General features: G+C 43.3%; 1 protein-coding gene and 1 long non-coding RNA gene across 3 annotated transcripts in view; one reads left to right on the top strand and one right to left on the bottom strand.

Annotated features, from left to right (window-relative positions):
* Positions 1 to 23,027, top strand: part of RHBDL3 (rhomboid like 3) — a 68,506-nt gene extending 45,479 nt beyond the window's left edge. For both annotated transcript variants that reach the window (XM_072644973.1, XM_072644974.1), the window contains exons 6-8: positions 5,163 to 5,263; positions 15,374 to 15,434; positions 17,505 to 23,027. In XM_072644973.1, coding sequence (XP_072501074.1) covers positions 5,163 to 5,263; positions 15,374 to 15,434; positions 17,505 to 17,776 — 434 coding nt within the window. In that variant the 3' untranslated portion in view covers positions 17,777 to 23,027. The remainder of the gene's footprint in view (positions 1 to 5,162; positions 5,264 to 15,373; positions 15,435 to 17,504) is intronic.
* On the bottom strand, positions 14,675 to 25,326 carry LOC140527787 (uncharacterized). Its single transcript, XR_011974919.1, has 2 exons — positions 22,707 to 25,326; positions 14,675 to 21,998 (listed from the first exon to the last, which is right to left on the bottom strand). It is a non-coding gene; the product is annotated as an uncharacterized lncRNA (long non-coding RNA).
* Between the last annotated feature and the right edge of the window lie 1,183 nt (positions 25,327 to 26,509).

Genomic DNA, 26,509 nt, shown 5'->3' with positions numbered 1-26,509 from the left:
TTAAGGGGGAAAAAAATTTTCTATTGTAAATATATATAATCAAGCAAAATCAATTCCCACATCCCCCCAAAAATATAGCTCAGTCTACCCTTTTGGTAGTCCATAACCTTTGTCAGGAGATAGGCCACATGCTTCATCAAGAGTCCTCTGGAATCATAGCTGGTCATAAAATAATGTTTATAGTTGACAACTCTTCTTTAGAGTTTTCTGGAACATTACCAGGTTAAGGGACAGGCCAGGGTCATACAGCTAGTTTATGTCAGAGGTTAGACTTGAACCCAGGTCTTCCTGGCTTAAGATCAGCTTTCTCATCTATATGCCATACTGCCTCCTGTGCAAGTATGATTACCTCCATTGTGTAGAATAAACTGAAGCTGTGAGGTGAAATCACTTGCCTATGGTCACTGGAACTGGGATTCAAACCCAAGTCTCTTGGCTCAAAGTTCAAGGTTCCTTCCACTACACACTTACTGCCTTTGGATTACCTTTCTAGAACCCTCCTGGCTCAAGGATCTAAGAAAGAGAATGGCTACTATGTATTAGCACTTTAAGGTTTGCAAATTGATTCTCACAGCAACTCTGGGAGGTAGGTGCTTTTATTCTGCCTGGAGTCTGAAAGACCTGAGTTCAAATCCAGACTCAGACACTTAATAACTATGTGATCTTGGGCAAGTCACTTAACCCTGTTTGCCTCAGTTTCCTCATGAGCTGGAGAGGGGAATGGCAAACCAGTCCAGTATCTTTGCTAAGAAAACCCCAAAAAAGGTTCATGAAGAGTCAGACACGACTGAAAAATGACTAAACAACAACACTGACACTGAGAAGGGTTGAGTGATTTGCTCAGCATCGCATACCTAGTAAAGTGTCTGAGTCAAGATTCCAACTCAGGTCTTCCTGACTCCCAAAGCCATCCACAAAGTCACCTGGCTGCTCAGTGTCTTACTTGGCAAGGTCATTCCCAATATCTAGGCCCCTGTATCTACTCCAGTCAGACCCAAAAAGTATGTAGCCAAGAAGACTGAGCTTCTGCCAACCTCTTCTCTCCACCTCTATCACTTACTAAGGAGAAGGCCGATGAGCCTGAGGGCATTTTTCCTGTGGAAGTTTCTGCACACTCACCAAGGCCTACCTAGCTAGTCACCTCTCATCAGCCCTGCTGTTCCTGTGAGCCCCTGGGCTGTCCCTCCCAGCTATTTTTAGCCTCCTGGGCCCTCCCCGGGAAGACCTGGCCATTGATCACACTTAACAGGGTAGAGGACGATAAATTAACTGCCTCTCTCTACACTGTCTTTCCACCCAGGCCCAAGCTTGTCTTCCCTGGGCCTGGGCTCATCACTGTTTTCCTCTCCTCCAGGGATGGCCCTGACCCTCTCTCTTCAGTGCTTTCTTTTCAGGGCCCACCCAGGGGGTGTCTGTTAGACTACTTTCATTTAACTTTGCTCTAGTTGGGCAGGTTTGGGAAGGAGCCAGGGAAGAGAGGAAGGTAGTAAGGAAAAGTGTTAGAGCTTATGCATTCTTGCAGAGGGAAAAGGGGGAAGGGGCTGGGGAAAAAGGGAAGAAAGGGGGCCAGCCAATTGTACAAAACTGCTCCAAATGCAAGAAGGAAGAGAAAAAATATGCTTATTAAGTGCCTACTGTATGCCAGGCATTGTGTTAAGTAGTATACAAATATTATCTTATTTGATCTACACTGCAACCCTGGGAGGCAGGTACTATTATTAACCCCATTTTACAGATGAGGAAACTGAGACTGAGGGAAGCTAAGTGGCTTGACCAGAATCATATAGCCATTAAGTGTCTGAGGCTGGATTTCAAGTCAGATCTCGCTGACTCCAGGTCCAGTACTCTGGGCACTACCTACCTGCCTTATAACAAAGAAGGATTCCCGTTTCACAGACCCTAGGATTATAGGATCATAGATTTTAGAGCCAGACTTCAGAAGCTATCTGTCAAATACTCTCATTTTACAAAAAAGGAAATTGAGGCTCAGACTTGCCTACAATCACACAGTAAGTATCTGACAGGACTTGAACCCAGGTCTCCCTGACTCTTATTACTACACTGCCTCCAAAAAGATGGGTAGCCTGAGGCATAGGAGAGACAGAGTTATAGAGTGACTAGAATCCTGGAGTGCAAGACACGGATTCAAATCCTTTCTTAACTGTGTAATAACAGGCAAGTAACTTAAGCTCAGTTTGTTCATCTGTAGAATGGGGACTTGCCCTCCCTCCCCACCCCACAGGGATGAGGAGAGTGTTTTGCAAACCTGAAAGTGCCATAGACATCTGAGTTTTTATTATTATTATCATCACTCAGCATTTAAATTTAAACCCCTGCACTGCTCTTACCTGAGAACCCCATTTAAAAGAGAAGGAGTAACTTCCCTTTGACTGAGTTCCTTAGACACAGGCTTAGGCCAGTGGGAACTGTAGTTTCCAAGAAGTTTGCTATGGCAGGGGATGATCTCATTCAAACAGAGGGTCTTGTTTCCTCTTTTCTATGTGTACCCTGAGTGCTTAACACAGTGCCTGGCACATAGGGACAAGGAATGGGCCTAGGATTTCACTGGCATAAGGAACTTTCAGGTGAGGGAACTCTCTCTACCAATGCCAGTTTGGCCCCTTCTTTGAAACCTAGAGTCTTAGACAAAGACTTGCCCATGGTTAGGGAGCCAGTACCTGTCGACGGCAGCTCTTCCGGGCCCTGGGGCCAGCTCCATCTAGTCTGCCTCAGCTGTCTCCACTGACACCTAGGAAAGGCTAACATATGCTTGCTGCCTGACACACTCACTCACTAACAGCGAGGTTTCAGAACATAGCTTGGATGCCGTCTTCTTGTCACTCACAGAATCCCAGTCTTTGAACTGGAAGGGACATTGTTATTGCTCAGTAATTCGGTTGTGCTCGACTCTTTGTGACCCCCTGGATCACAGCACGCCACTGCTGCCCATGGAGTTTTCTTGGCAAAGATACTAACTGGTTTGCCATTCCCTTCTCCAGGCAATCTATGATTCCCCTCCCCAGTTATATAGACGAGGGAATCGAGGACCAAAGAGGAGAAGTTGTGTGCCCAAGATCCATCGGTCAGTGGTAGAAATAAAAACCAGACCCAGTTCTGACCATTGGGTCATAGCTATAAAGTCCATTAAAGGCCATTTAATCTAACCCCTTCACTTTACAGATGAGGAAACTGAGACCCAAGAAGGTTACAGGGGACTTCTGCAAGATCACCCAGGTGTTAGGATAGGATTCCTGGTTCAGTTTTATTCCCAGGCCTGGCCCATGGGAACAGAGAGGGGGTCATCTCTGAGACTTGAATGGCAACTGGCGCTGCCTTCAGCAGGAAGAGCCAAGGTGTACAAGAAGCATAGGAGAGGATCATGACCGGAAAGGACCTTGGAGGTCATCTAGTCCAGTGGCTTCATTCTGCAGAGGAGGGAAGTGAATTTCCTAAAGCTGCCCAGGGAAATGGCTCCTCCGATTGTGTGTCCAGTCCTCCTTCCACCATACTCTACATTGTCTTATAAGGAGTCAGGCAACAAATCTAGAGAAGGTGGAAGAGACCCTGGCCCCTCTGGGTTGTATTCTTGGGCCTACATTTCTCCATTGGAGTTGATGGTGGTTGATGGGCTTGATGTTCTCACAGCTTAGTGCTTTCCAACTCTACATGGCCCCATGTGGGGTTTTCTTGGCAAAGACACTGGAGTGATTTGCTATTTCCTTCTCCTGTTCATTTGACAGATGAGGAAACTGAGGCAAGCAGGGTGAAGTGACTTGCCCAGAGTTACATAGTTCAGTAAGTGTCTGAGGCAGGATTTGTACTCAGATCTTGTGGACTCCAGGCCTGGTACGCTGTTCACTTTGCTACCTCGTTGCCCTCTACATAGTGAAAGGAAGGGTAGAAGGACAAAGGAAGCTAGAGAGAGAGGACTGTGATAAGGGAGGCACAGTGTCTTAGGAATAAGGAGATGAGCATTTCACTGTATCAGGTCAGCTTCCATCTGGAAGACTGTTTGATTCTGGGCTGCATAGTCTAAGTCTATTTAAAAGCTGGGCAGCATCCAGAGGAGAACAGAGAAGATGGTTCATCCAGTTCAGTTCAATGAACATGAACCTTAGTTCAATGAGCATGAACCTATGCCACATGAATACCAGCTGGAAAATGCAGAAGGAAGCAGGGGAGGAAGAAAGGACGCATTTATTAAGTGCTTCCTGTGTGTGAGACACTGCTAAGTACTTTACAAATATCTCATTTAATCATCACAAAGTTTGGGAGGTAACTGCTCTTATATTTCCCATTTTACAGTTGCAAAAACTGAAGCAGATAGAGGTTAAGTGACTTGCCCAGGCTCATACAACTACTAAATGTCTGAGGCTGCATTTGAACTCAAGTCTTCTTGACTTTGGATCCTGTTCTCTATCCTCTTTGACTCCCAGCTGGCCAGGTGTTTTCTAGATGAACTGGGAATGTTTATCCTGGAGAGGAGAAGCCCAAAGGGGTATGGGGAGACATGATTACTCTTTTTAAGTATTTGAAAGGCCATTGTATGTGTGGGTGTGTGAGTATGCGTATGTTTGAGAGTGTATATGTGTGTATGTGAGTATATGTGTATGTGGGGGGGAGGGGGATTAGATTTGCACTCTGAGGCCCCTGAGGAAAGAAGAAGGAACAGTGGGCAGAAAATGAAGAGGCAGATTCAGGCTCAATGTGAGGAAAGAACTTCCCGGAAGTCAAAGTGGAAAGGGTAGCCTTGAGAAGTATGGGTCTCCTCCCTCTGGAGACTTAAGCAACAGCTGGATGGGATGACCACTTGTGAGGGATGTTATAATATAAATTCTTTTTTGGCAATGGGTTGAGTTAACTGACTTCCTGGGGTTCTTTTCACCTGTAAAATTCTGTGATTCTATGAAGGCAGAGAGAGTGCCATGAGATGGAAAATGTGCATGGATCCAATGAATAATTTAGCAGGTTGATGCAAATACAGGTGGAGGCCTAAAGCTTTTTTTTTTTCTTTAAGCTTTTCCAGAAGATTGAGTTCAAAGTCACTGGAATCTTATTCCATCAGCTTCACCAGCAACCGTGGAACCTCAGTGCTGGTGAGACATAGGATGGCTGAAGGCGGGCAATGCTCTTAAGAATCTCCAATGTCTTTCCCACAACAGGTTCTTTGGCAGTGTCTGTGGCTGACATGACTGCACCAGTTGTTGGCTCCTCCGGAGGGGTCTATGCCCTCGTCTCTGCCCACCTGGCCAACATTGTGATGGTGAGCATCCTCCTACCCTAGCCTACTTCATGTCTGCCTGTTCCCACCTTCCCTAGAGTTCTCAAGCACAATGGAACAGATTATTCTTTTTCCTTAAAAATATTTCTTTTTAAAACCATTTTGGGCTTAATGAACATACACACACATATACACAAACTGAACATTTCCATCATCTGTTATTCTTGTGTTGGTGCCAAGACTGTAGTCCTCACTTACCCCCATGTCCATTCCAGTCACCACTTAACAGTAAGCCCCTAGAGGAACCTAACCTATATATAATCCATGTTTCTCTGTCTCAATCTCTCTGTCTTTCTCTATGATGGGATAAGATTCTCTCTGTGTCTCTCTCCCCTTCTTCCTCTTTCTTTCTCCCTGTCTTTTTGACTCTTTGCCTCTCTCTCCCTCTCTCTCTTTCTCTCTCTCTACCTCACTCTCTTTTTCTTCTCTCTCCTCTCTCTTCTCTCTCCTCTTTCCATCTCTCTTCTCTCTCCTCTCTCTCTCTGCCCCCCTCTCTCTTCTTTCTCCTCTCTTTTTCCCTATCTTTTTTCTCTTTCTGTCTCTCTCTCTTTCCCTCTCTCTCTTCTTTCTCTTCTCAGTCACCCCCTCATTCTCTCTCTCCCTCTATCTCTCTCTGTCTCTCTCGCTTTTTCTCTTACTCTCTTTCCCTCTCTCTCCCCTTTTTCTTGTTTCCTTCTTTATTATGTCTGTCTTTTTACCTCTTAGCCTCTCTCTCTCTCCATGTGTCTGTCAATGTCATTGGTCAGACTTACTACTCCTTGTCACCCGCTAAGCCCAGGGGCTCTGGGAGCTTCCTCAATGCTTTCCCAGGTTTCTTGCCCTAATTATTCTCATCTAACTCTCTCCTGCCTCCCACTCTTCCACATACCGGCTTATTTAATATCCAGCCATCCAACCAAGTCCCTGTTATACAATGACCTCTCCCCTTTCACCTCCCCAAAGAAGAAAAGAGGGGGAGTCAGACTGTACTTGTTCCTTCGATAGATTCAGGGGCACTCTGTGTATCTGTTTAGCTCCACACTCGATGGAACAAATGGCAGTCCCCCAAAACCTTCATGGTACAATGTGGCTTACAATGAGGGACATTTCAAATGGGTCCTTCACTCTGGGTATCCTCTTTTTTTATCCCCAGCCTAAGTTTTCATCTGAACTCCCCTTCCTGTTTCCTTTGCCTCCTTTTCCCCATCCCAGACCCTACTTCCTTCCCCAAACCACACACATTCCTTTCAGTAATCAAAGGAGATGCCTACATCCCCTGGGGAGCATATGAGCATGCGTGTGGGAATGAAAGAACAGAGAGTAAAAGGACAAATGGAAAATTAAAAACAAGCAAGCCAGAGGAAGCTATCCCTCCCCTCTCCTCTCCACCCATCCCAGCACCCATCCCCCCACTGGGAAACAATGATTCATGGAGAGACTTTGGGAGGCCAGCTGAGCCTGGTGAGTCTCTTAGAGCTCCCAGGGGGGTTCCCTGGGGAGAGGAGGAAAGGAGGAGGGGCCTCTCTGCCTTTTGGTCTTCCTGGGCTAATGAGCTGAATGGTTCCATCCAGTGAGGTCTAGCAGAGGCACCCATCCGAAGCAAAAAGATTTCCCTAAGCTTATTCTTTTTCTCCCCTAAGTGAGACACAGGGGGTTGGCCTTCTCAGAAAGTTGTCTGCGTCCTGCCTGGACAAAACAACTCATTTCCCGACTCGGCTAGTTAGTTTTCTCCTTGTTGGCAGCCAGTTTTGCTTTTTCCTATGCCCACGTTACTTCTGTGTTGAGCAGGGAGCTAGACATTGAGTCATTTTCAACCCAAACAACTGAAAATTTGTTTTCAGTTCATCTTGTGTGAATACTTTTTTTTTAATGTGTAATCTTTACAAACTCCAACTGGGGGAAGAACAATTAGAAAATTTACCAATCACACTTATAGAAACATAATAAATGTATTTATATTTCTATTCCCGGGGCTAATTATTTAAGTAAGAGTCTCTGTCTTGGAATGAATGTGTTTATTATTGTAGAACACACAGCTCTAGGGCTATATAAGACCTTAGAGACATCTAGTCCAGTCCCTTCACTTTTCAGATGAAAAGATGGAGGCCCAGAGAGGGTAATTGGTTTTCCCAAGGTCATACAGCTAATTGTAAATAGATTTGAATTTTAGAAGCATTGAAAGTTCATATCAGGACACCAGACACAGAAATCACTTCATTTCCCAAGGGCCAATAAGTAGAATTAGCTTCAAAAAAAATCAAAGTGGAAAACAGAAACATGATTAATTGGTTTCCTAATTATTCTTTGAGCTGCTAGGTGGCACCAGAGTGGATTGAATGACTGGCCTGAAGTTAGGAAGACTCTTCTTCCTAAGTTCAAATCTGGCCTCTGACATTTCCTAGCTGTGTGACCCTGGGCAAGTCACCTTTACCCTGTTTGCCTCAATTTCCTCATCTGTTAAATGAGCTGGAGAAGGAAATGACAAACCGTTCCAGTAGCCTTGCTAAGAAAACCCAAATGGGTTCATGAAGTGTCTGACGCAACTGAAAAATGATTCTTTTCTGTCCCTTATTAAGTTCAATTTTTAGCCATTTATATTACATATGTATAATATATGCATATATATGCACACACAAACCTACAAGTAGACAACATTTGATGTAATGGATGTGTTCCTTAAAAAATATATGTTGTCTAAATTTTTGTAAACTGGAAGAAATGCTAGATTTGAAATCAGAGAACCTGAGTTCAAATCCTACCCATGCTACTTGCTACCTGTGTAACCTCAAAAAAGTAATTTAACTCCTTTGGGCCTCGGTTTCCTTATCTGTTGAATGGGAAGGTTGAACTAGATAAGTCCTAATGATCTTGTCCAACTATGAATCCAGAATTCTGTGAACCTGTGTTTTAAAATTAAATCACGAAAGAATAAAGGAGTTCATAGCCTAAAAAGATAAGAGGCAATCCATATATTTTAGAGTAGAAGGAAACCTCAAAGCCTTCTAGCACAAATCTTGCATTTTACAGGGGAGGAAACAGAGGCCCAGAAAAGTTCAGTAGATTCCCAAGGCCATACAGGTTGTTGTTTTTCAGTTATGTCCAATTCTATGTGATTCCATTTGGGATTTTCTTGGCAAAGATACTAGAATGGTTTGCCATTTCAGCTAGTGACCTGCACAGTCCTCCCTCACTAAAACAAAATCAAGTGCAAGTCATGTCATTATTTCTCTGATGGCATGGTCTTCTTCAGCAATGAAGGACGAACACACTTGACAGATGAGGAAATTGAGGCAAACAGGAGAAGTGACTTGCCCAGGATCACACAGCTGGTAAGTAAGTGTCTGAGGCCAAATTTGAATTCAGGAAAGAGTCTCCCTGACATCAGACCCCGTGTTCTATCTATTGTGTCACTTAGTAAGTAGCAAAGCTCTTGACTCTTTTTTTAATGTAAAAAGTCTTCTTATAATACAAATAATTTCACCTTAATTTGCGTGTTAATAAGTTTGAATTTTCATTCACTCACTACATTTTCTCAAGGTGAGACTTGTATATGTAATAGGAAACCATTTAAAAGTAGAATGCCAACTTGCTTTGGAATATAAATTTCCCACATGGGTCTCTGTAGCTGAGACCTTGATGTGACGATGACACCTGTATTTATGATTAGTGAGTGAATCAGTTGCTGTGCAATTGTCCAGTAGCGGGATGGGCTGCCACGTAGTATAGTGAGCTCTATACCCATGGAAGGTTTGCACGACCATCTGTCAAGGATGTTGTAGAAGCAAGGTTGACACGGTAGTAGTTACTTTCTCACTCGAATGGAACCTGGGAGAGAATTGAATTAAAGGGTTTCAAAGAGTTTTTTTAAAAAATTCCTCAAGGGCCCTGAGGCTTTTGAACATTTATAGAGGCAGCGTTCAGAGCATGAGTGTGATTTTTTTTTCCTCTCATGTTGTTTCGCTGTGCTAATTTTATTGGCGGGAATAATGGTCCTAGAAAATGAGACAGCTGGAAGAAAAAGGGTGACATTATACTTTCACCCCCTGACTGCTATTGGGATTAGCTGATGGCCTATAAAATATTTGCTTTGGGGTTGGAGTGGGGGTGGGTAGACAGAAACCGAGCCAAAAAGAAAAAGGCCAAGACGATGAGTTGTGTTTGCTCACAGACTGTGAACACACATTAGAGAAGGCAGTGTAAGGGACTGGGAGTTGGAAGACCTGGTTCTGGCCCTGGTGCTACCTTTAACTCACTGTGGGGGTGTGGTATCATTTCTCTGAGCCCCACCCCCCTCACCTTTAAAAATGGGGGCTTTGGATCAGATGACTTCTAAGATCTCTTCCAGGCCTAAAAATTCTATTTAAGAGACTTAATTAAGTATTAGACTCCTAGGACTAAAAGACACCCCAGGGATCATGTAGAGTGTGTGTGTGTGTGTGTGTGTGTGTGTGTGTGTGTGTGTGTGTGTGTGTGTGTGTGTGTGTGTGTGTGTGTGTGTATGTGTGTGTGTAAATGTAAAGACACAAACATGTATATCTATATACCTCTATGTATGCCTGTGTTGTATACATGCATACCCACACATGTGAGTGTATGTGTGTGTGTGTTCCAAACCTCCAGTCTTGGAGTATTTTGTGAATTGCTACCTCCACGAAGCGAGGTGGCACTCCTAAATGGTGGCAGGGAAAATACCATACCTCATATCTGTTTGAGGAATGGAATTGGTGCCTAAGCTTCTTGTGAGACAGATACATGTAGTTCCAGAGACACAGGTTAAGAGAGAAGTAGCAGATGTGTAGGGGAAGCTGATGTCTAGCCTGCCTCCCTAAGACCACAAGATGGACGTCTTTGAGAGGTCATACCCTCTCTTAGTTTGAGCAGAAATCCCATCTCTCTCCCAGCTAAAAAGATCATATATTCTTTGGCATATTCTAATCTATATAACTGCTTGCTGCTTGCTCGGCTAAAAGGATTTACTTGTGATTATTTTCTATTTGTGATAGACTTTTGTGTCCCCAGTGTCTTCCTTGGTGGGAAGGAGTTACCCTGGTGAATGTAAGCCAAGGCCTGCCCTCCCCATGAAGCAGCCAGGGAAACAACTTTCCTTTTGAACCCAGACTTGTACCCCTAGACCAGAGAGATATTTGAGGGAGGGCATATAGCTGTAATTCTAGTCAGGGACTCCTCTTGAAGACTGGAAACAAGAGTTTAGGTAACACTCCTGGGGAATGCCTGTTTGCGTCTTCCCTTCAGTTAGCTTGCGGACAATGCCCTTGGCTACTTGCCACAGAGGCCAGCCAAGACTCATATCAGACCTATCCATGCTATCCGTTAACCATGGTTATAGTTTTAGATAACTCATGTGGATACACACCTTAAGTGGGGTACACATATCTTACACCTGTATATAGAGATTCAAGAACCCTAGGGGAAAAGTTGTTGGAGATCAGCTGGGGAAGGGCAAAATGTAACAGAAATGGGGTCTTCTAGAGCAGAATATTTGATGAATTCTTGACTTGCCTGTCTGATAGTTTCATCACCCAGAAGTCTTCTGGCCCCAATCCACTTTCCTAGCCGTAGTTTACACTCCTCCCCTTCACATATTCAGCTGGGCTGACTAGTTCATGTTCTGTGCTGTCTCTCCATTGCCTCCTGGTGTTCAGAGGTTTTTCTCCATGCTAAATACTCCCTCCCTCCTCATCCTTGCCAATCAAAATCCTTCTATTTTAAGTCCACCTCAGGTCCACTTCTTCCATGAAAGTTTCCATAATTTCCACAGTGGAAGTGTTCTCTCTACTCAAATATTCTTTTACCATCTCTTGGAATCTCTATTTTTTATCTCATTCTATCCCACATCATGGGCAGCTGGTGACAGAGTAGACAATAGAGTGCTGGTCCTGGAGTCAGGAAAACCTGAATCCAAATCCAGTATCAGACACTTACTAGCGGTGTGACCCTGGGCAAGTCGCTCAAGTCACAGTTTCCTCATCTGAAAATGAGTGGAGAAAGAAATGGCAAACCATTCTACTATCCTTGTCAAGAAAACCCCAACTGGTCCCACAGAGAGTTAGACACAACTGAAATGACAACAAGAACATCAATCCCATATGGTTATTTATACACGTTAGATTGTATTATTAGATTGTAATATTAGATAGTATTACACATTACAATAATATTAGATTATTATTAATTATTATTATTAATATTAGATTATTGTTATTAGATTGTAAGTTCCTCGAGGCCGCCATTTTGTTTTTCATTCTTGTAGTCCTAGGACCTGGCCCAGTTTCTTGCACATGGTAGATACTTAATAGACTTGTAAAATGTTGGAGATGGAATGGCCCTTTGAGGTCATATGTCAGAGATGAACTATACCATGATAATAATAGCTGGCATTTATATAACACTTTAAGGTTTGCAAAAAGCTTTCTAGATAGATCACATTTGACACCCATAACAACCCTGGGAAATAGATGCTATTATTATACCTATTTTACAGATGAGAAAACTGAGATCATTAAAGACAAGTGGCTTGACCAGGGTGAAACAGCACAGACAGTAAGTGTTTTGAGACAAGATGACCTCAGGTCTTCCTGACTGCTACTACAGCACTCTATCCACCATTCCAACCACAGCTTGCACCCTTTGTAAACCATCTCTGACTGTGTCCACTTAAAGAGCTCCAGGAAAGGGGAATTCACTAACTCCAGAGGCAGCCCCTTTTACCCAGAGATGGCTCTACTTCTTAGGAGTCTTCCTAATATCAACCTGAATTTTGCCTCGCTACAAATTCTCCTGCTTCTAGATCTGTCTGTCCTCTGGTACCAGTTAGAACAAACGCAAACATTCTTCCATAAGACAGCCTATCACACACTGAAAACAAGTATCATATCTCCTCTAAGTCTTCTCATTGATAATCAACCCAAGTTCCTTCAAGTAGTCCTCGTGTGATGTGGTTTTCAGTGCCCTCCCCATCTTAGTTCTCCTCTTTTTGATAAACAATATTTCATCAATATCCTAAAAATGTGATGTCCACAACAATCCCTCCCAATATAGTTTAACTAGGACTGAGTACCAAGGTACTATAAGCTATCTCCCTTCTTCTGGAAGCTATGCCTCTCTTACAACCTAGGAGAGTATTTGTTGACTGCCATGTTGTGCTGTTGTCTTATACTAAGTCCACTAAGATTCATCCTTTTCAAAAGAATTGTTTGTTGTATAGCCATGTCTTTCCTATCCTACACTTTAACTTAAGTAGAGAAATATATGCTGTCCCTACTAAACTTAACCATAATAGAGTCAGTCCATCATTTTACTTGTTGAGATCTTTTGGGATCTTGCCTGACTCTTTCATCCACTATTTTAGTCAACTATCCCTCTCAGTTTTGTGCCATATACAGATCTTCCAACCATGTTGTCTATACCTTATCTAAGTGGTTGATCATAATATCAAGTAGCATAGGGCCATGGACTGATCCCCAAGGCACCGCACTAGAGAACTTTCTCCAAGTTACTATCAACCCATTAATAGCAGACTTCTCTTTAGATTTGACTAGTCTAGAATGTCTAACTGAACCAACATCAAGATAACTTTTCTTCATCTTATTCATAAGGGTAGCATGAGAGACTTTGGCAAATGCCTTGCTGGAAGCATTTTCTTGATCTATCCGCCATTTCCCCTGAAAGGGAAAATGAGGTTAGTCTGGCATGGCTTGTGCTTATCCAAGTTTGGATTGAATGGCATTCAATAGTTGTCTTTGAATATTTGAAGGGCTGTCATACAGAAGTATTAGCTACGTTCAGCTTAGCTCTAGAGAACAGCACTAGAAGCACTGGGTGAAAACAGCAGAGAGACCATTCTGGGTTTGATATTAGGTAGGGAAAACTTCCTAACCATTAAATCAATCCAAAAGTGGAAACGGTGGCCTTGGGAGGAAGTGAGTTCTCCCTCATTAGAGGTCTTTGAGCACAGATAGGAGGACAACTTGTCAAGTCCTTTGTAGAGAGAATTCTTTTTCAGTTTGAAGTTGGACTAGATGTTTTCTAAGGTCCTTTCTAACTCTGAAATGCCGCAATTATATGAAGTAACAAGGAAGTATATTTTATCTTTATATGAGGGAAGGACTTAGTAACAAATATAGCTTCCCAATGATCCAATAGACTATAGTTGTGAAGGAGTGAGGTCCCCGTCACTGAGTGTTTCCTCAAAGGTTTGATGGTCCCCTGTTGGAGAAACCTCAGAAAGAATTCCAGAAAGGAGTTACACTAAATCAACGGTGGGGAACCTGTGGCCTTGAGGCCACATGTGACCCTCTAAGTCCTCAAGTGCGGCCATTTGACTGAATTCAAACTTCACAGAACAAATCCCCTTGATAAAAGGATTTGTTCTGTAAAACTTAGATTCAGTCAAAAGGCTGCACACAAAGACTTAGAAGGCCACATGTGGCCTCAAGGCTGCAGGTTCCTCACCTCTGAACTAGATGAACCCTCCAGTTCCCTTCTAGATTTATATTAACAGACAATGGACAGAATAGAAAATGCACCCTTACAAAATCAACAGAAATAGAATTGTGTTGGTCAAAGCCAGTGGGAAAAACCTTACTCCTTTTTTTATTGCTGTTACCCATTTCTCATGAGGTTTCCCTTTGGGACACAAACCAGCCAGTGACGCTCCCCAGCCATCTGCTTCTAAGAAGTTATTGAATCCCTATTTGGGGATTAGATTTTCTGTTCTAAAGAGAACTCGTGTGTCTTACATCTCACATTTTGTAAAGAATGGTTTGCTGGTCAGTGAGAAATAATGGGAAAGGGGAGGTACAGGGAGATGTCTAAAGATTTCTCTTTTTACCAATTTGCCCTCCGCAGGCTGTTCACTAGAGAGCAGATCTTTTACACAGTAGAATTCATTGTGTGTTCCCTGGCACGGATACCTACCTCTGTCGCTGAACTGGACTCCTTGTGGGAAGTGCCTCTGGATTTAACTCGTTCTCCCCCAAAAAGGAACTGGAAAATTACCACTGAACTGCATTTAGAGCAGGCAGCAAAAACAGTTCTTCTCTGATTTATGCCACTGATGTACCCCTGAAAAGCTTCCAAGCAATCTGAGTTTCTGCAAAGTGAATTGTTAAAATGCACTTGGAGAAGGAGGGTGTTGGGGATGAGGCAGCAGTTACCTTAGAGAATGCTGCTAGGTATCCTTGCATAAAATCTGTCAACAAACATTTACTAAGCACCATTCATTGTCCTAGGTGCTGGGATAGAAAGACAAAGAATGAAATAATTCCTACTCTCTAGGAGCTTACAAGCTAATGGAAAATTAGCTTAAAAAGTAAATAACACTGTTTTCTACCCTCCTCGGTGGAAAGCATTTATTTGCTTTGCAGAGACTGGTTTTTATAGCTTGGTTCTTTTAAAAATTTTTTTTATTCTCAGCAAACACCAAATAATATGGACATTTGGGTATGCACAATAGAACAAGAGAGGATTATACATGAAACTGCAGGTCTCTATTATACACAGCTTGTTTTTCTTTTCAAACACATAATCAGATTAACCTATATAGCTTAATTCTTTTTGATTAATCGTTTTCCATAAACAAAAATACATTTTATCTCTCTTACACTTCTTTTATTGAAAAAAATTAGAAAACAAAACCCTTGTGACAAATACACTTAGTCAATTAAAACAAATTTCATCAATCAATAACCATGTCTATCTCTTCCTGCATCTTGAATCTGTCAACTCTCTATAAGAAAGTGGACAACATTTTTCATACTGATCCTCTGGAATTATGATTGGTCATGGAGTTGATCAGAGTTCTTTAAATCTTCCAAAATGATATAAATTGTTCTGCTTCTGCTCCCTTCACTCTGCATCAGTTCATACAAATCTTCCAAGGTTTCTTTGAATCCATCTTTCGTCATTTCTTATAGCACAAGAGTATTTCATCACATTCCTATGCTGTTACTTCTTCAGTCTCTCCCCAACTGATGAAGTTTTAGAACTGTACACCATTCTAGTTTTCAATTCTTTTCTTAGAAAAAGCAACTCAGTTCTTAAAGTGAGGCTTTTGGCATGGAAATGATTTCTATTTCTTTCCTTTTTTTCCAGAACTGGTCAGGAATGGAGTGTCAGTTCAAGCTGCTGAGGATGGCCGTGGCCTTAATCTGTAGTAAGTTTCCATTTGCCTAACCCCTGAGCCTTCAAGTTTGCAAAATGTCTTATATACAGTATCTCACTTGAGCCTCACAGCAACCTTGTGAGGTAGATAAAGGACTCCAATTTTTAATTCTTATTTTACAGATAAGGAAATTGAAATGTGAAATGACTTGCCCAGGGTCACACATTTAGTAATTCTCAGAGGTAGGATTCATACTTGGGTCAAGTGAATTTCCCAGGATTCCTCACTGCCTCCTATATAAGGAGGCAGGGAAGAAGGCATGACTCCAGCAGCCCAGACAGGATTGAGTAGGCAGTGAAGGTGAATGGGGCAGCCTTATTCTGCTTGGATAAGGAGGAAGGTCAGCAAGAGGCTCTGCACCATACTTCCAGTCTACCTTAGGCGTAAACTTGAATAGCTACCCAACCCTGCCTAAAAATTAATTTAAGAAGCATTTATTAAGTGCCTACTGTGTGCACTGCTCTGTGCTGGGCATTGAACATGACTTTTTTGGGGGGGAAGGTAGGGACCAAACCCATTATTTCATCAGTGTAGCCTCAGAAAAACTTAGATTCAAGGACTGTTTCTGTCACTTACCCAGCGAGCCTGGACAAGTCACTTAAACTTTTCAGTGATCCTAAGCCCTAAACCTGTGATTCTGTGGTTGTAAGAGGTATGCATCATTAGGCAATGTTTTGGGCCTTCTTTTGGCCTCAGTTTCCCTACATGTATAATGAGGAGGGTTGAAGATGACTTCTAAGGTCTTCCCTAATTGAAAGATTACCCACAGAGCTTTTAATAAGAGATGGATAGACTTAGAATCCTAGTTCAGGGCTGAGACCCCACAGTCCTGGGGAAAGCTAAAGAGCTGGAACTTGTTTTGGCTTCTCTAGGTAGATAAGAAACCTCTTTCCCTAGGGGCACCGGATTTAATAATAAATAATAAAATGAGTTTATGTGTACTGATACATTTTCTCTTTTTCCCTTGAGAAGAGGGAAGGAAACTATCTGTGCAAGCCCTGATTTCTTTCTTTAAAAAGACTGCCCCATCCTGAGACTCCTAAAAGAGCCAGTGATGTTTGGGGTAAGACCTTGTCACTGTAGACCTCAGGGTGTCCTGGGAAACGGGTAGCTTAGGGGGAAGAGCCTGGCTGAAATTTATGGTTGTGGTGCTGCCACCTAGAGGTGACATCTAGAGTTACAGGACAAGGGGCTGGAGAAGCGACAAATTAAGAAATCCTTTAGAGCAGTGGGCTCCAATTCCAACTGAAACAGGGGCCGCTAATCCATACATAAGGATCCTCATGGGCTATTGGCTTAGTTTTAAACTTTAACGTTATCCATGTTTCATTATTTTTTATTATTTTGATAAGTCTTTCCCAGTTACATTTTAATTTGGTTCAGGATGCACAAGGAGGAGGGGCTCTTACTGCCGCTGTTTGACCCCTTGGAACTAGACTCTCTACCCACCGATCTGAGTCTCTGTACAGTTCTTGGGGTGGTGGAGGTAGAGGAAGGAAGGGGAAGCATAAATTAAATAAATAAGCCAGCATCATCATCATTATGGCCATTATAGGGATTTCTTCTAAGTCAAAAGTATCAGAAATATAGGTTACAAATTAAAAGGTAAATGTCCATTTTAAAGATGGGAAAACTGAAAATTAGGTAGGTGAAAAGACTCATTATGGTGACCCATAGCATAACCTCAGAGGTACGAGGCCTAGGGTCCAGTTCTCCTGACCAGTGGGAACTGGGGTGGATTTAGCAACAAAAGAACGCACCTTAGACTGGTTGTGTGACCCTGGGCAAGTCACTTAACCTGTTTTTGCCTCGGTTTCTCTCTCTGCAAAATGAGGCCCCCTAGGATTTCTTCCAACTTTAATTCTGTGATTCTATGAGTACTGGCTACACCAGTGTGACCTTGATCAAGTCATTTATCTTTTCTGACCCTTAGTTTCCAAACCTGTAAAATGAGAGATGTGGACTTGATGATCTTTGAGGTCCCTTCCAGCTTTTTTCTTCCATGATCTTGCCCTGTGCCATCACCCACCTGGTCCCCTCTGTTTCTCTCACCCCTTGCAGTGAGCATGGAGTTTGGCAGGGCTGTCTGGCTGCGCTTCCACCCATCAGCATACCCTCCGTGCCCACACCCTAGCTTCGTGGCCCACCTGGGTGGTGTGGCAGTGGGCATCACCCTGGGAGTGGTGGTCTTAAGGAACTATGAGCAGAGACTCCAGGACCAGTCCCTGTGGTGGATCTTCATGGCCATGTATACAGTCTTCGTGTTGTTTGCAATATTCTGGAATGTCTTTGCCTACAGCTTATTGGACCTCCGGTTGCCCCCTCCTCCATGAAGAGCCCCCTCAGGCTGCTGATGGAGATCAAACTCTTGAGCATTTTCATTTTCATTTATTTTTCATTGCCAGCTTGGTTTAGAGAGGGAAGGAAGAAGCAAGATGCTTAGTGGCTCTATTTTTGTATATGGAATTGGATGGGCTACAAAGGAAAATCCTAGCCAAAGACATTCATTGAAAGGCCATTATATAAAGATGAAGACGGCAATGTTCGTTCTTGCCAGAGCAGGCCCAGGTTTGGGAATTTTGGATACTACTGGGTGGCCTGGGCTTGTCCCAGGCTAATTCAAGTTAACCTCTTACCCCCTCCCTAACCTAAAATTGAGCAGTGCTACCCTCTCCACCTATGTGTAATCCTAAGAAATGAGCAGAGGCCTAGCTCTTGAAATGACATAGCTGGCCCAGTGCCTAGTGCTGCTAAAAACTGGAGGGGACAGCAGGATAAGGATGCTTCCTCTGTAAAGCAGCTGGACCAGAGCAGAATGAACAGCCAGTTGAGGAGTCATCCAGCCTTCCTACAGTGGATAGAGCACTGGACTTGCAGTTTTGAAGACCTGGATTCTAGTCTAATTCTATATGATCCTGAGCAAGTCATTTACTCTCCTTAGGCCTGTTTCCTCTCCTGTAAAATGGGGATGGGGCTTGGACTCAATGATTTCCAAGGTTCCTTCTAGCTCTAATTCTATGCTCCTATAATCCTTTGGGTCTAATTGACAAAGGTGGGATTCTCCAGTCAAAGTGGGGAGGTGTCCGCATATGAGAAGGGATGTGTGTTATTTTCTTCTAAGATCTCAATTCAGGAGAAGGGAGAAAGGAGGCCACACCTACGTGCCCTCCCTCCACCTAATGACTGCCCCATTCCTAGTGAGCCTGTTCCTATCTTGAGAGAAGCCTAGACTGGGAAAAAAATGCAGGGTACTTTAGATGTTACTTGGCACCAACCCTCAACACACAGTCTCATACCCCTCTGGTCATACCACTCCCATCCCTGAATATTGCTGCTTGGTTTCCTTCTATTTGACATTTTGCCCTGATGTCCTGGCCCTCTTCTTATCTAAACTTTATTCCTATGGTCTTCTCCTTACTCTGTCTACCTCCACCACTACGCTGTACCCCCCCAACTCCATCCATGAACACAAGAATTTGTGTGAGATGTTGCCCATAGGGAGCAAAGAGCAGGCAATGACTGTTGGACCTATCCTCTTAACAAAAGCTTCAGTGTTCCTCTAAAGACTGTCTGCATTCATCCCCCTCCCTCTGATGATCCTGCCAGATGAGTGAACCAGAGCAGAAACAATGACTTTACAGCCTTCACTGAAAATCCTCTGAGCTGTGGGAAGATGGTGGGGAGGAGGGAGAGAGATGAAAAGCATCCAAAATGGTGAAGAACCTTGAATCTATGCTATAGAGTATAGCCCTGGAGTCAGGAAGACCTGAGTTCAAATCAAGTCTCAGACACTAGCTATGTGTCCCTGAGTAAGTCACTTAACTCTGTTTGCCTCAGTTTCCTCATCTGTAAAAATGAGCTGGAGAAGGAAATGGAAAACCACTCCAGTACCCTTGCCAAGAAAACCCCAAATAGGTTCATGAAGAGGCAGATGTGACTGAAACAACAACAAAACAACATTGAAAGAATTGAGGATGTTTAGCCTGGAGAGGGTAAAACATGAGAAGGACATCATAGCTCTCTCCATGAATTTGAAGGGTTGTCACCTGGTAGAGGTTCTGATCATTCTGTTTGAATCCTGAAGGCAGAGTTAGGGGGCAATGAGAGAAGTTTCAAAGAGGGGAATTTAAGATCGAGGCTAGGAAAATCTTCCTAACCATTAGAATTCTTCAGAAATGAACAGCCACCTTGTAGGTGATGAGTCCCCCCCTTAAGGTCTTTGAGCAGAGGCTGGAGGACCATCTCTTGGGCATGTTATAGTGCATATTCTTTGAATCAGGTCAGGTGAGATCTCCCTGAGGTCTCTTCCAGTCTTGAAATGGCAGGGTTTTCTATGAAAGGGGGAGAATGAGAGAGGGGAGGGTAGTTTCCCTTGGCTTTCCTTTTAGCAGAGCCCCGATTTTGAGGTTCCACTTTTTAATCACCTCTGGAAGTGTAGTAATTACCAAAAAAGAGAATTGTATTATAGGTACCTTTGGGTGGGAATTTTGCCAGGCAATAGGAGACTGAGAGAAGAAAAACTGAGGCTCTGGGGTCAATTTCAGTATAATCCATATCACCATTGAAATGCTCCATTAGAACCTCTCCTGCAAATCCACATTTCAACAAGTTACTGTCTAGGGCAGTCTTGGGTGATTTCTGCTGGAGAGTCTCATCTCCATGGTGATGTAGGTCACACAGGCAAAGCCTTTCTCCTGTGTCCCATCATGACACAGAACTGCCCCTATGGAACACAAACTCTGGTCAGTTCTACCAAACCAAGAAGGTTTCAAGTATCAATTCAGCTAGGAATGGGTGTAGATATATTTGGAGAGGTGTTACTAAGTTTGCCACAGTATCTTCTCACAAATGATGACTAGGGCACAAAGGAGGGAGTATCCTCCCTGACAAAGTCCTATATCCTTGAGGTGTTCAATAGTCTTGGAAATTAAGACCCCTGTGGAAGCAAGTTGGGAGAAAAGAGGCTGCAACAGGAGGGATATTGGTTAGGTGGAAAGGAGTTCTGTATATGTATTGAATGCTGTAGTGAGACATGTTAGCATCTCCTAGTAGATCACAAGGTATTAGACCTAGAAAGGAGATCATTTGGTCCAACTTGGTCAGTTTACAGAGGAGGAAACCAAGGCCCAGAGAGGGGAGGAAAGTCACTTCCAAAAAGAATCAACCTCCATCTTTCTGGGCAGAGACAGGCCCTATATTCCAGAGGAATAGATATATTGTACCATTTCATTTTGACTACTCTTGGAAACTCCCATCCATTTGTTGGAATTGGCCAGACAGCCAAGAGACAGCTTCCAATTAGCCCAGTCTCGAGGGGCCGAGCTTTTTGCTTTTTCAGAATGTCAGGTAGCTGAGTCTATGGAGGACCTTTTGGTTAGTCACATGGCCAAACAATTCCCTGGAGGTTGGCAGAGTAGCAGTTACCTTTCTATGGCAGTTGGAGTTGGGCTCTCTGGAAAGGCATCTAGGTTTACCCCCATGATAGTGAGTTTAAGGTGGGTATCCAGGAACTCAAGGCAATACTTTCCCTGGGGAAAAAATCTGCAGTCCATACCACTGGGACACTAAGGAAATGCCTACTTGCTTCCTGAGGGTGACCCCCGTCCCTTCCCAGGTAGCTTTTGCACAGGACCAAAGTGGAGTCTCAAGAACAAGAGCAGCTATCAGCTTCAAATCTCACACCAAAGTATCCCCTGGATTGTGCCAAGGACACAGCTTAAGTGTTATCAACTTGCCTTTCTGCAGCAACCAGAGACTGGGCTTTCAGATCTTTTGGTTGGGCTGATCTTAGCTGTGTATATGAACATACACCCCTACCTCATTCCCCAGGGGTACTTTGGTTTTGCCCTAGCTGATGCCCTCCCCTTTTGGGAAATTGGTACTTGGGTTAAGGTGATGGGGGAGGAAGGATGGGATGGGTAGCTCAGTGGCTTAGGTTCCATTCTCCATTCCACCTGCAGGAGCAGACAGTCACCAGCTGGGCCCTGCAAGATTTCTCTCTGCATTAAGGGATTCTCCTGGCTACTATGCTTGGGCAATCTTGCAAGTTCTCAACCCTAAAGCTGTGGATGGGAGGGGAGAAATCTGCCTACATGACCCCATTAGTGAAGAGATGGGTGATGAGATGCTCAGGAGACCCTTGCAGCCAGTCCACTTTGCTCCAAACTTTAGCCTTGGGTTCATTCTATAAAGGGGGATAGGGACTAGAGTGTGAAAAACATACACACCCCAATTTATAACCTCTGCCCTCCCAGGAATGAGGAAATGTTGGCCACACTTTTTACTTTTCTCAAAATGCCCAATTCTACCCTCTTGCCCTCTCTGGTGCCCACAATCAGCTGCTCTTTGCTTTCTGGAGAGGGGTATCCTCAAATGACATTGATTCCCTCACTCCTACCAAGTTGCCCTTTTACTTACCCAACTCTGCAGGTTGTCTGTGAGACCTTGGAAGTTGAGTGACATGTGGGCAGAAGCCTAATCCCCTATCCTGGTCCTGTGTTCTCAGATATCCACTGAGCATGGTGAACTCCATGAACTGGGCAGCCTTTGGAGTCCCTGCAAATATGAGAGGAGTAGTTGGTTGTTTGCTGCCTTTAAGGTGTCCCACGGTCACAAGAACACCAACCATTCTCATTTCAGGGTCAGTTGCCAACAGGAAGAGGGATTTACCAAGAACCTGCAGCACCTACTTTCTCATGTCACCAAGATAACCCTAAAAGCCACTCCATTCCTCAATTCTCTCCCACTTATACAGTCAGTCAAAAGCTCATAGTTGTGGGGCTTTTCCCCCCCTTCCTTCCCTTTCCTAGTGTAATTACTCTAGCTAGTCTGATGTTGAAACCAAGGGCTTGGGATGGGAAAATTAGGTAGGGAAGTGCTGAAATTGGTTTAATTCTTCAGTCTAGAACAGAACAAAGCCTAGAGGAAGGCAGGGGCTGGTGGCTTGAGGGTCCTGTCTAATTTGAATCCAAAGGACAGAGAATATGAAAATGGCAGTGGGATTCCCATGTTAAACAGAAAAATAATCACAGCCCTTGGAAGAGGGGGAGAAAACCCTTCAAAGGAGAAATGTGTTTTAAATGATGCCACTAATCGTTTGAGACTTTAATTGGGGAAAGCTCCTTAATAAAGCCCCTTTACAATGACAGCAAGGCCTGAACAATCAACCATCAGCTGAGGGCACTTCCTCTGCTGGTGAGGAACTATAGCTGGCTTTCCATAAGAATTGTTAATACCTAGAGACAAATGGAAGTCATCACTTACCAAGCCCAACACAGTTTCCTCTCAGCTCCCCACTTAGTTTGCAAATAATGTTGATTCCTGGGGCCTGTGGATTTCTTCTGTTTTGGATATCAACAGCGATGCTTCCCATGGTAACTAGAGCATTGATAACATTTCTGCCTTAAATATAAGTGCCCAACAGACCATTCCCTTCTCCAAGGGCTAGAGGAAGTTGGTAGTTGAAAGGTAGGCCAAGTTGCAATGTTTGTTTCTAAATATTTTTGTATTGTGTACATTCTGTATATTTTTGTTGTAACAAATATTATTTGAGCACAGAATCCATTAAAGATTCTTTTGGGTAAAGCCATTGGTTATGGGAGGTGCCTCCATGAATCGGAACCTAGCTTTTCCTTCAGTCTGGGAGAAATCAAAAGGATGGCTGGTCTGTGACTTAAAAATGATCGGGACTGGAAGGAGCCACAGGTGCAAATGAAAAAGCAGCTAAGGTTCTCCTAGAGCAGGAGTTCTTAACCTTTTTGGTGAGTTCTAGTTCCCTCTGGTAATCCGGTGAAGTCTATGGGGTTATTCTCAGAAGGATGTTTCTTAGTTTATATTGAAATGTTTCAAAAAATAAACAGCTCACAGACCAACCTAAGAACACTTGCTCTAGACTAAGGTTCTTTTTATATCTATGCTGAAAAGTGTCTCAGGAGTCAGAAAACTGGTTTCAAATCCCATCTTTTGTGCGTGTGACCTTGAATAAACCATATTATCTCCATGGGTCTCAGTTTCCTCATCTGTGATGTTGGAAATGAGCTACAAATGTTTGAAGGTGGTAGGTACAGGGGCTATAATATGTGTACAGCAGAAGAACAAAATAGAAAAGCTAGATTAATACCCCCAAGAAAACTGTACTAGAGGAACACATATAAAAGGTTAGACCCATGGCCTAGAGACTGGGGTCTGCCAGAGGTGGGGGTTCCCCCAAACCAGATATATGTTGTCTTTGAAGATAACTGTTTAAAATGGGGCACAGGCTTAAAGGGAATTCTTTCTTTTTCCTAGATTAAGGGGTCCTTAACCTTTCATGTCCCATGAACCCTTTTGGAAATTGGATGAAACCTATAGACCCCTTCTCATAAGAATGTTTTTAAATGCATAAAACGCATAGGATCACAAAGGAAATCAATTATATTGAAATTGTTAGCAAAGTATTTTTTAAAAGCAAGCCCAGGATCCCTGGGTTTAGGAACCCTTGTTATAGTTTTTCTGCTAAGAGATGTCTACTTTGCTGTTTTTCCCCCCTGCTCCAGCAAATCCAGGCTAGGAAATTGTTTCACGCTATAAATCTCTGGGCTTTTGCTTTTTAATGTCTCAGAGGGTTTCCCAGAATTGCTCTGGGAGGAGAGCCCAGGCCTAAGGTCCAAGATGACAGTTCTCTTTTGAGAGTGTCCAAGGCTTGTTAGAAGGAAAAGGAGGGGAGGGCAGGGAAAGGGGAATGGGAAGGAGGCCAAGTTCATCACTGTCTCACATTCAACTCTCTTATGATTTAGGGAAGGAGTGACGAAGCTGGCTCACCCCCAGCAAAAGTGGAAAAGAGCTTGGGGAGGATAATAATAGCTAACATTAATTTAGTACGTTAAGGTTTGCAAAGCATTTTATAAATCCCACCTCCTTTGCTCTTCACATCAACCCTGGGAGGTAGGTACTTTTATCATCCCCATTTCACAGATGAAGAAACTGAAGCAGACAGAAGCTTACCAGCTTGTCCAGGATCCCATAAGCAGGATTTGCAAATCCAGCATCCTACCTTAGTTTGGTGAAGGGTTTGGGTTCTGGAGCAGTCACTGCTCTTCTCCTCAAAGAGGAAAAACCATTATCCCTTCCCCATTTCCTCCTTCCTCCCTTTCCTTTATCCCCTAGGAGAGCTGGCCTGGGGATTAGAAAGATCTGGGTTCAAGTGCTGTCTCTGATACACACAGGCTATGTTACTTGGGGTGAATCACTCAACCTCTCAGTGCCCTCAGCAACTTGCTGGTGCTAGCCCTCACTGGTTCCTCATCAGAAATTCCAACTTGCTCACCATTAATTCTAGTGTTGTGGGTCAGTTGGTTTATTTGTAGTACTTCGACTTCCTAGGTATAGTACCCAGGCTCCCAGGATAACAGTATCAGAGATCTGGGACTCAAAAGGATCTCAGAAGACATCTGGTCCAAATTCTCCCTTCCTCCATTTTATAGATAAGGAAACCAAGTTCCAGGGGAAATGGAGCAATTCCCCTAAGGTCGAACAGGTAGTAGGCATCAGAGGCAGGGATTCTTGGAACAAAACAGTGTAAGAGCTATCCCTGGGGCTCCAGAGTGAACAAAGAGTTCATATGGTCATTTGACCATTACACTACAGGACGGTCAGTTAGAGTTGGAAGAAGCCTCAGACATCATCTAATCTAACTTTTTCATTTCACAGATGAAGAAACAGAGGCCCATGGAAAGAAAATGACTCTCTCATAGCCACACAAGTGAGTTAAGTAGAATCTGAACCTTGGTCCTATGACTCTTGAATTCAGTGCTCTCATCACTTTGCCATCCTTGTTTCTTCACTAAATGTCCCCAGACCCACCCAAATGAGCCAATTGTCCCATTTCCAAGTAGTCTCTCAGAAAACTCACATGCTTATTTATTTCCTTGGGATGATATCATTCAAAGAAATGTCTGGAACTCTTCCTTTAAAAATTGCCTCTGGAACCTGCATCACATTTTAAACAATTATCCTCAAGAACAGCAAATCTCTGACCTGTTAGGAGGGATCTAATTTTTGGGCACATTCAGAAGTCACTTGGAGGCAGGTCTGGAGAAATGAGGTGGGGAATCAAGCAAATCAACTGTGACCCTAATATCACAAGACTGGCTTTGGTTTGGAAACTGGCCCAGCAGGGGTGGTGGGGCACAATTTCTGAAAAGAAATTCTAAATGTATTCTAAGTAGTGGTAACACTGCTGGAATAAGTCAATAGGCTCCCAAGGGGGAATACTTGGAAGGATAATGCTTATTTGCAGGTATTCTTTATAATACTTATTTTTCTAACAAGAAAAAATGTCTTATGCTCTTATAAAGCATGAACCTCAAAGATATTTCAGATATGTTCAGTCATGAAGAAAGAATGCTGGTTTGGAGTCAGAGGACCTGGGTTCAATGACCAGCTCTAATTGTATAATGTTCAACAAGCTACTTAACCTTTTAAACTCATTTTCCTCATCTGCAAGATGAAGGGATTGGACTAGATGACTTTTAAGGGCCCTTAGAGCTCAAAGTCCATCACTTGATACTTCCATCTCCTAATTTTAAATCTTTCCTTACCTATTGGTTTCTTCCCTAATAAATCTCCCCCATCCTTAAAAAATAAGATAAAATAATTGTTTTGATCTTCCCCTCCCCTCTCAAGTTATTCTATATCTCTCCTCCCTGTCACAATCATTCCTAGACAAAGTGGTCGCCATATTGGGGCCTCCACTTTGCCACTTCTCTACCCCTCATAATTTGGCTTCCAACCTTGTCACTCTCCGAGTTTACCAAAGATGCCCAATTGCAAAGTCCAATAGCCTTTTCTCAGTCCTAATCCTTCTCAACTTCTCTGTGGCATCTGACCACCCTTTTGTCCCAGACGCTTCCTGGGATTTTCATGACACTGCTCATAGCTGGCTCTCCTCCTACCTCTCTGAATGCTCTTTCTGAATCATTATCTGTGTTCCAGCCTTTGTGTGTACATATACCCCAGGATACCTCCCTTCTTGTCTTCTCTATTCTCTCTCTCTCTTTGGTGTTCTTATCAGCTAGTCCAACCAGTCA

Source organism: Notamacropus eugenii, chromosome 2 (assembly GCF_028372415.1).
Source record: "Notamacropus eugenii isolate mMacEug1 chromosome 2, mMacEug1.pri_v2, whole genome shotgun sequence".
In the NCBI taxonomy this organism is placed as follows: Eukaryota; Metazoa; Chordata; class Mammalia; order Diprotodontia; family Macropodidae; genus Notamacropus; species Notamacropus eugenii.
Note: the sequence above shows the minus strand (reverse complement) of the source record. Positions and strands in the feature narration are given on the sequence as shown.